At 50.7% G+C, this 9,544-nt stretch overlaps 1 protein-coding gene across 1 annotated transcript; it reads left to right on the forward strand.

Annotated features, from left to right (window-relative positions):
- Positions 1 to 24: 24 nt before the first annotated feature.
- Positions 25 to 2,337, forward strand: LOC309685409 (transmembrane protein 41A-like; the record flags this gene model as incomplete). The annotated part of the gene is made up of 5 exons (XM_082501176.1): positions 25 to 194; positions 263 to 416; positions 717 to 878; positions 1,413 to 1,551; positions 1,894 to 2,337. 5 exons carry the CDS (start codon positions 25 to 27, stop codon positions 2,112 to 2,114), a joined length of 846 nt encoding a protein of 281 aa, XP_082357302.1. The 3' UTR covers positions 2,115 to 2,337.
- Between the last annotated feature and the right edge of the window lie 7,207 nt (positions 2,338 to 9,544).

Below are 9,544 nucleotides of genomic sequence, written 5' to 3' on the forward strand. Positions count from 1 at the left end.
CCCGCCCTCAGCACCGCTCCGCACATGCGCAGTCCGGCGGCGGCGGGACCCGGCGGCGGCGGAGCCCATCGCGGGATGTGGCGGCGGCTGGCGGGGCTGCTGCTCGCCTTCGCGGCCGCCACGGCCGCCCTGTGGCTGCTGTCGGCCCGGCTGAGCGCGGGGCAGGCGCGCAGGTGGGTACGGAGGGGGCGGTCGTGAGGCGGGGGTGAGGCGGGTGGATGCTCCGGTGCTCTCCGCGCGTTCTTCCCCTCCCTCCCCTCAGGCCGCTGCGGTTCCCGTCGGACCTGGAGGAGCTGCGGGAGCTGGCCGAGGCGCTGCGGGACTACGAGAGGCAGCACCGGGGCGCGGCGCTGGCCCTTTTCTGCGCCGCCTACCTCTACAAGCAGAGCTTCGCCATCCCCGGCTCCAGCCTGCTGGTACGGGGGGGCGGCGGGGCCGGGCCGGGGCCGGGGACAGGGCCGGAGTGGGGGGGGATGCGGGGCGGGAGCTGGTCGGAACCCCTCAGAGAGGCCCTTTGTCCCCGGTGCTGGCTGCTGGGACAAGGTGCAAGGTCGGTGCCTTGCTGGGTGAGTCACGGCTCCGCCGATCTGTCCGACGCCCTCGAAGCCAGAGCGACCGAGGCTGAAGGTAGCCGAGCTGAGGGGACACGCGTGTCTGTGGGTGTGGGGGGGTGCGTGTGTGTGTGTGTTCCCTCACTCGGTGTTGTGCCCTGGCAGAACGTCCTGGCCGGAGCACTCTTTGGGCCGTGGACCGGGCTGGTGCTGTGCTCGGTCCTGACGTCGGTAGGAGCGACCTTCTGCTATCTGCTCTCGGGGGCATTCGGAAAGCAGTTCGTCGTCTACTACTTCCCTGATAAAGTGGCTCTGCTGCAAAGAAAGGTAAGAACCGGCTTGGTTCTGCACACACCCACAATGGCCCCTGGATGAAGCTGCCTTTTGGGTTGACTTAGTAAAAAAAAAGAATACGTGCAGGGGATGCATCAGGTCGGTTAAGGGCCTCCTCTGACACAATCTAGGAGCAGACTGGTCTGCTGGGAGAAAGCCTGTTTTCAAAGGGGGAGCATGGAAAATCCCCGATCCCAAGAAAAATCAGAAGTGAGATAATGGATTAATCGGGAAGCCCCAGAACTGCCTCCACCCATCCTGTGCTGTGTTGTACAGCTGGAGGTGCTCTGCTGTTGACTTCCCAATCTCTCATTCAGGTTAGATCCCATTTTCACCACTTGCATGAAAGGGGCTGGCTCACCATTAGTGTCCCATACATAAATAAGCTTGCCACTTGTCATCAGTTCTGAACTGATGTTACATTGCGGCATGTTAGAAAGAAACTTAAATTCACTTTAGTATTATGGACATTTCAGGTGTTAGTGCTGTCTGAAGAGCAGAAATAATTTGGAACGTTTCTCTTGGTAGGTAGAAGAGAACAGGAGCTGCTTATTTTTCTTCTTGTTGTTCCTGAGGCTGTTCCCCATGACACCAAACTGGTTTCTGAATCTCTCAGCTCCCATTTTAAACATCCCTGTGTCCCAGTTCTTCTTCTCCGTTCTCATCGGTAAGGCCTGGGAGACTGTCTGAGGGGGCAGCATGACATTGCCTTTCTGCTCAGCACCGAGCTTTGGGGTGGTATGCTGAGCTGGGGAAGGCAGAGTGGCAGGGTCATAGCTGTGATTCTGCCCCATTTAACTGTTTGCCTTTGTCCTACTCTTATACTCAGAAGTCTTGGAGCATTTTGCAAATATGTGTGCATCACCAATGCAGCAAAGTTTTGAATCACACCCCATTCTTTCTGTTATGAACACAGACCCCTGCGTCTGGACTTGGGCAAGGGCATGTTTGAGCTAATTTTACTTGGGGGGGATGCTAACAGGCTTTTCTTCTGCTCTGATTCTTTCAGGTCTTACACCATATAATTTCATCTGTGTGCAGACAGGAGCCATTCTCTCACAAATCACCTCTTTGGATGCCATTTTCTCCTGGGCCACACTGCTCAAACTGCTTGCGATGGCTGTGGCAGCATTGATACCAGGGACCCTCATCAAGAAATATAGCAGGAAGCACTTGAAACTGGACGAAGACAAGCATGCTCAGTTACTCAATGGCAAAAAGAGCTCATGATGGCGCAGGTGCCCCAGATGTCGGGGGGGCTGCCTCACAAAAGCTGCAGGCCTCTGTTCCTGTGGGTTATATTCTGCATGCACTGTGCCACCGTGGACCAAGGACAATTGCAGTTTTTAATCATTCCTCTCATCTAAGAGGAGGTGTAAGGTTTTTATTTTTAATGAATGTATAACTGTGCGTGTATCTGCACGGAGAGCGCTATACAGGGGCTTTGTGAACACTTGAAGTTAATGTACCTGTTTCCTTTAAATCAGCCTGTCTCCAGTGTGCCTGAGGGTGTTCCCAGCCCACTGTGAATGTATTAGCAATGGAAAAAAAATATCTGGAGTATTAGCATCCCATGAGGAAGGCAAATCAGAGCCCCTTAGTCCCTCTCAGCTCTTGAACACAGGGGCCGAGCAGCGCACTCTCTCCCTGCCTGTGAAAATCACAGGCTTCCTTTAGGCTCCTGCATTTCCCACCCCAGTCCAGCTCTGTGAGCCCAGCTAGTCCTTGCTGGTCTAAGAGCTGCTGCCCGCTCAGAGAGGAAGGCAGGCTGGTTTTCTGCCCAGCCTCATCCTTGGCACTGAGAGTCTGCAGCAACAGCAGCTCTTGTTCACCACCACTCTAGGAACAGTGTTTCCCAGCTCTAAGCAGGCCCTCCTGCCCTCTCCAAACCCATATTTGTTTAGAATTTTTGGCCTAAAATGACAAACCATGCACTTCTGTGCTGTTAGGTACAGTAGTATAAGTACCAAGTTGAGAAAAAAGTAATGATGTTTTAGGGTCCCTGCCTCTTCTGTAGGAGAGCTTGCACAGACGTACAATACTCTTCCTCTGTCATTCAGATGTTAAGCTCATCCTGCAGCAAAATCGTTCAGGATTTGGGGCCAGCTATGAGCTGCCTGTTTGTGTCATTCATATGTCACAACATGCGAGATTGCTGCTACTCCCCACAAAGACTAAAGGGGGGGGGGGGGGGAGGAACAGAGATGTCTGGCTTGTCCTTGAGAAGCACCATTAAACCTACACATTTGCTCATGTGTAACTAAAAGGTTTCCAAATAAGCTGGTAGGCTCTGTCCCAGTTGCTGGAGAACAGTAGCCCCCAGGGATGACACTGTGCTCCTGGGTTTTTGGTACTTGCACCTCCTTGCTCTACTACCCTCAAGTGGAGGGCTAACTCATGGAGAAAGTAAACTTTCTGGCATGGAAGGGGGCAGATGGGAGAGCCCAGAGCACTCAGGAAGCTGACACAGTGAATGCTTCATCCTTTTTAGCACCTTCCCTGCCAGCAGGGATGGAACTGAGTGGCACAGCAAGGTTCCCAGGACAAGAAGTCATGGTTGGAGCTATGCCCCAGCTCACATTGCAAAAATCGCCCATTTGACAAGAGCAGAGACAGTTGGGTGCTTAGTGGGCTATGTGTGTCTGACCAAGCCTCTGCCCTGCTACTTGGAGCTCCCAGGAGTTGCAGTTTAGCTGTGTTCAGACACAGGGAAGAACAAGCTGCTCGCTAACATTGTGTTAGTTATTAAAAGGCTTCATGATGTTATCCCAAAGTACACAAGAAACCATTCCCAGATCACCAGACCAGCCTGAGAAGCATTGAAGTACACTGGCTTTTTATTCCATGCATTGTTTGCTTTGATAGTCATTCTTGTTTCCATCACTGTACACTGTTCAATACAAAAAAAAAAAAAAAAAATCAAGTTTGTATCAGGAATCCGCAGAGCAGGGAGGAGAGAGATGAACACTACTGGACAGGGCCAAGATGAAATGGTTACTTAACACGACAGTGGGGAAGGCAACATTCAGCTCTGGGAGAAAATCTAGGCTAGCGTTCAGGAGCTGTCAGCAGCCATGAGAACTGTATCGGGGTAGTGGGGATGCTGAAAAGGGAACCCACGGTTTACTTGTGTCCTGCAAACGCGGTGTTACTGCAGGGAGGAAGCGGGCCAATTTATGCCTCCCAGTCCCATACCCTGCGAGGAGACAAAGTGCAAGGAACCGCAGCAGAGGTGCCCATACAGCAACGTGGAGATCACCTCCCTGTGCAGTTCTGGGGAGGCTTCCCTATGGAAAACACCTGTATTGCCTCCTGCAGAACTGACAGCAACCGTGCCAGGAAGGCAGGGGGCTGCTGAGCCACCCATGCCCATAGGCAGGCAAGGGCAGGAGCTGTGTGGGCAGGGGGAGGCTGGGACTACATCTCCATAGGTACAGGGTGACGCGTTTAGGCAAGGCGGGGGCAGCCCTAGTGGCGGTCCCAGAGGTACACTGCGTAGTAGGTAGCAGTTAGGAGAAGCGATGCTGGACCATAACAGTGTATAGAAACTAGAACTAAGTGTGGCAGCAGGCAACCTACGTTGCATTACGGTTGGACTCAATGATCCTAAAGATCCCTTCCAACCTAGGCAATTCTATAACCTGAAGGGTTCAGCTCCGCTTTTCCAGGCTGCAGAATGGGCCAGTGCATCCCCAGGCAAGGACAGGGAGGAATCAGCAAACACCCAGGACAGCTGGCCCAGAAGGGTCTCAAAATCCCACACGTCAAAACTTCTACGCCTCTCTGCAAGCCCAGAGGAGCTTCATCACATGGTGGAGGAGCTCTAAGGCAGAGCGTCTCCAGAGGCGCAAGGCCTGGCATCTGCTGCTGGGGGGGACACTTGAGGGTAGTTCTCAACCTCTCTTTAGTTTAGTCTTCCTCTTTGCGTGCGTGTGTTATGTGCACACAGTTCTCCACTGCTAAATTCCTGCATCCCAGCCTCCAGCCTCCTGAGTAGCCATCTGTCCCACCTCTTCCACACCAAAACCCCTCTCACACCACACCAGCAAAGCCATCTCTGGCCCTGCCACCTCTTCCTGCCACTGGCCGAGAGACAGAGAACATTTGGGAGAAGAAATGAGGGATGGGAAGAGAGAAGAAACAAGAAAAAAAAGCCAGGAAAGAGCTTCACTCCCCACAGCATGCTGCCTCCACCCAGAGCTGAGCATTGGGGCTGCAGGCAAGGGTGAGCCGGTCGCTCCCTCTTCAGCAGCCTGTTTGGTCCTGCACGGGTGATCCACCATGTGGATCCACTGCTGGCCACCCCTGATCTCATACCTACTGCCCACAGCAACTGCCCTCCTCTCCGCTTGTCCTTTCTGGATGCTCTTGCCAGGGGATCTGGTGAGAGTTATTCCCTTTGTGATCAATTCAAAAGCCCCTCACTCCCGGATCACCATTCCCCACCAGCTGAAGGGCTGCCAACTCTACCGGCAACACAAGCAAATTGCAGCATTGACCACGAGGCATATCAACAGGGCCCACGGGGCTGACTGCCTCCATCCCTCTCAGACCAGTCTTGACAGGTTCTCTGCGCCGGTATAACAGCATCCTTGGAAATCACAAGAGGCAGCAACTACTGACAGCCACTGAGACCAGCTCGTCTCCCATCCCCACCAGCGACCGGGGAGAAGGTAACATCACACAAACAGATTACAGTTGTGCTAGCGGTGAAGCCAACCTTCTGATCTACAGAAATGATAATAAATAATAAAATAACATCATAACTTAAGATCTGTGTGTAGTCCAGCTACAAAAATTTAAAAATATGGGATAATTTAACTCATACAATACTGCTCTCTGTATAAGTAAGACATTTTCCTTCATTTTGCCATGAGGCTATAAATTACCACAGTTAAATTCAAACCAATATTTTAACATAAAATGTAAACAAACAAAGCAACAGAAGTACCTGTCCACGGTGCATTCCTGCCATTCATCTCAGGCTGGCGTGCCAGGCTGCGGAGCAGCGCCCGGCGCCAGCCAGCACGCTAGGAAGGGCAGAGTGAAAGCTCTTGCAGGGGGACATCAACTAAGGGGCAGGGGGGAGGAGGAAACGAACGTGCTCTTATCGTTTTGTTCTCTTTAAATAGTGATTTAGAAGAGTAGTGTTTGAAGGGAAGGCACTATGAGTTCTATCAGAAAACAAATTTTTCTCATCTGCCAATGCCTCGGCCTGTCACGTACAAGGACTGTCCTCACTTGCACCTGCAGAGTTTCAGCTTGAGGGAGAGACAGAGGCCCCAGGGTACACCCGAGACACAGCTGTGCCACAGCCGCCACCAAGATTCCCTGTGCACCCTGGTTTGCACAAAGCCTGACATGAAGGGCAGGCAGCTGTTAATGCTTTCAAGAACGTACAGTGAATAAGGAGACAGAGCAGGGCTGATGCTCTTATCTAGGCCAGTGATTCCCAGTCTTCCCCCTCAACACACAGCTCTCTGCTGGTTATCGACGCTGTCGTGGGTGAGAGACTGCTGCTCCAAGTCCAGTACAGGCATCTCCAGTTTCCTCCCCAGAAGAGTGCTCGGGCTCTGCAGAATGTGCTTTCCGCGGTTTGCAAGTTCTTGCTTTCCCAACACTGATTTGATTGATTTCTTTGACTGACTGAAACAGACAGGAGGTAAGAGGAGGAAATAAACTGGGAAATGGCACACTGCATCTGGAAGAGGTTTCCCTGCTCAACTGGAGATCGACACTGCCAGAGTGAAGCAAGGACGATGGTAAGAAGTGCTCTTATACCAATTCTCGAGAGGACGAGGTTAGAATACATTTGCAGGATCTCACAACAAAATGCTGATTAAAAAAAGAAACTAAAAATCCGTAAAATAAAACCCACTATTACATTCCTGGGGATGTATCGACTCAGAAGACCCTGGATGTTAGCACCTTGGTACCAATTTTCTCCAGGAACATGTCCACATTCTGATTAAAAATGACCCAGCTGGTTATACTGAATACGCTTTGTTCACAGGTTACCCTACAGTAAGGTCTTTTTACGCTTCCTCATTTGATAAGACTGAGTGGTTTAGTTTTCTTGATCTGTTCTCCAATCTTCAGGGCCACGAGGCCTGGTCCCCTGTGAAAGCAGCAAGAGAATCCCCCGGCGTCTGTACGCAAAGCTGTCCAGGCAGGACTCCCAGGATGTTTCTCTGTAATGTGCTTGCTTTCTGAACTTTTGTGGTTTTTTGCAACAAGTCTGTGTGTCTATAAATACAATCCACTCTTTACAGTAAAAAGTGTTAAAATGTCAAAAAAATAAATATCCATGTTACAGTAACTAGATTATTCAATAAAATACATCCCTGCCATTCTTGATTGAAATGCTCAAAGAGAATTAATTTCATTTGGACATTTTCCAGAGATTCGGGTTATTGCAAATCACTCCTGGGGTGGGAAGGAGAAGCATCTTCTCTTCCTGTAAAGTGTGATGAAGGGGAATGAAGTGGAATCTCAGGGAAATCAAAATGCCAGTACCAGGAAGCTTTGGGGGAGATCTGTATTACCAAGTAGCAGAGCTGCAGGGCTTATTGGTCCTGACCGTGGCATCAGAACACTCCCCTTCAGAAGAGTCACAGTCTGATTCTCCAAACTGTGCTGGGTTCTGCAAAGCAAAAGGAAAGGGGAAGACTTGAGCAATATTCCTGCACTGCAGATCAACCACACCATCCTAATCTGTAACAGCAGACAGGCAAAGGAGGAGAGACTGGCAGCACACAGGAGACAGCCACAACACCCAAGCACCCTACCAAAGGTCACGTCTCCCCTCAACGAGGGAACAGCAGAATAATATCTGGTCAGAGCACCACCAAACACAGACGGAGTTACAAGAAGGTGGTGCAGCAGGCTCTGCCCTACCCCTCCCAAACACTTGAAAGACAGTAAGAGGAAGAAAATCGTTCTAGCTTCGTCAGCAAGGCTGCCAATGGATAAGTTTCAGGCAGACAGTTTATAACCCTTCCGTTTCATTATCTACTTTACATGCTATTTTTTATCCCACTTAATGTAACTGAAAATCTGATGGCCTCCCAATATCACACTCATCTTGACCGGCAAATTATGTTCAGCTTTCTTTGCACTACTTTCCCCTGTCTACTAATACGGCCAAGTGTGAGAAAGACTGGGTATGGAAGCAGTTGCTTTGCTGTAGTACATCTACCACAGCATTTCCTATGCAGTCATCCAACTTTTTGGCCCTTGGATTCCTTTCCATAACTTTTTTTTTTTTTTAACTCAAAAGGAGGGGGATTGCTGAACTTACAACTCACCTCACAACTGTGTTCATCCGCACAAAGTTTGCCCAGAGACATCTGAGTCTTGACTCTCCGCACCGCACACTCTTTGTCTGAAAGCCCATCGGACTGGGTGGAGATTTCAATGGGGATCTCTGGCGTCTGGGACAACATGTCCTCCAGCTTCTCAGCCAGCTCATCTTCTAGTTTGGTGGCCAGCTCATCCGGGCTGTTTGAATGATCGCTTGTGTTCCCCTCCTCTCCGTCTGACACAGAGAAGTTTTCCGAGCTGAAGGTTGAGTAGGACTGGCAGCTACTAATGCAGCGGTGAGGTCTGCAAACCAGAATAGTAGTTCAGTTTTTATCACAGTGCCTCTCATTGCAGAGGAAAAGCAATTTCCTGGGTGCCGTGTTTGGCTACTCTGCTACAACTGGCCTCGACTCCGGGTGCCCACTCAGCCCTGGGTGAGCCTGTCCCCAGGAGCCCACTGCCAGCTAGAAAAGTTGCAGCTTCTCAGTGGACAGGTTTCTGCGCGTTCTCTCACTGCCCAGAGTAAGAACAAGCTGGCGAGCCAGCGCAGCGTTACAGTCTGAGCACAAGGAACTCTGTTTCTGACACACAGCAAGGGTACCAAGGCAGCTTGCTTTGGAGACGTATACTACAATTCAAACATTAGTAGTGCAGTGAATGCCAAGCGGCTGCTATGCATCCTTACACAGGTTCCCCCGGCAAACCTCCCATCTTCCTTTGTGAAACGTGCCATGCAGAGCGGATTTTTCCACCTGCACTTTTAACTGGCACCTTCAGCACACCAAGAATAGAGCCCACTCACTGGAACAGGCAGCCCAGGGCGCTCAGTCCTGCTCTACCCAGCAGATACCGCTCAGACAGTGCACACAATACTGCCCGGCTGCTCCTTTGCACTGGGCTACAGGCTTGATCCTTCCAAAAATGTCTTTGGGCAAAACAGTTCCTTAGCCCTAGAAAAGGCTTTACATCAACTCTCCAAGAGCCTCTTCCCACAAGATGAACACATCTCCAGCTGAGTCACCACTGATCTGCAAGGCTGGCAGCAAGAGCTCTGCAAAGTGTCGGGCTGCCTTTCACACCTTGGAGCTATGGAAATCTACCACCTTTTAAATGATTTCGTTCAAGAGCCACATCTTTAAATTCATCTGTTCTTATTTGGTCTTGTCTGCTACATGTTCATAGTAGCTGATCTGCCCTGGAGCACATTTTTTCTCTAATAGTCCTTTTTCCTAAAGAAAGGCTGTACTGTAGGGTTCAAGCTAAATTCAGCTGGGAATATCTGCACTACCTGGCAGTGATCCCGACAGCCAAGCTAGAATTTAGGTATGTGAGCTCACGGTTACTTGAATGTGGAAATT

Source organism: Vanellus vanellus (assembly GCF_965231255.1).
Source record: "Vanellus vanellus genome assembly, contig: HAP1_SCAFFOLD_1645, whole genome shotgun sequence".
Lineage (NCBI taxonomy): Eukaryota > Metazoa > Chordata > Aves > Charadriiformes > Charadriidae > Vanellus > Vanellus vanellus.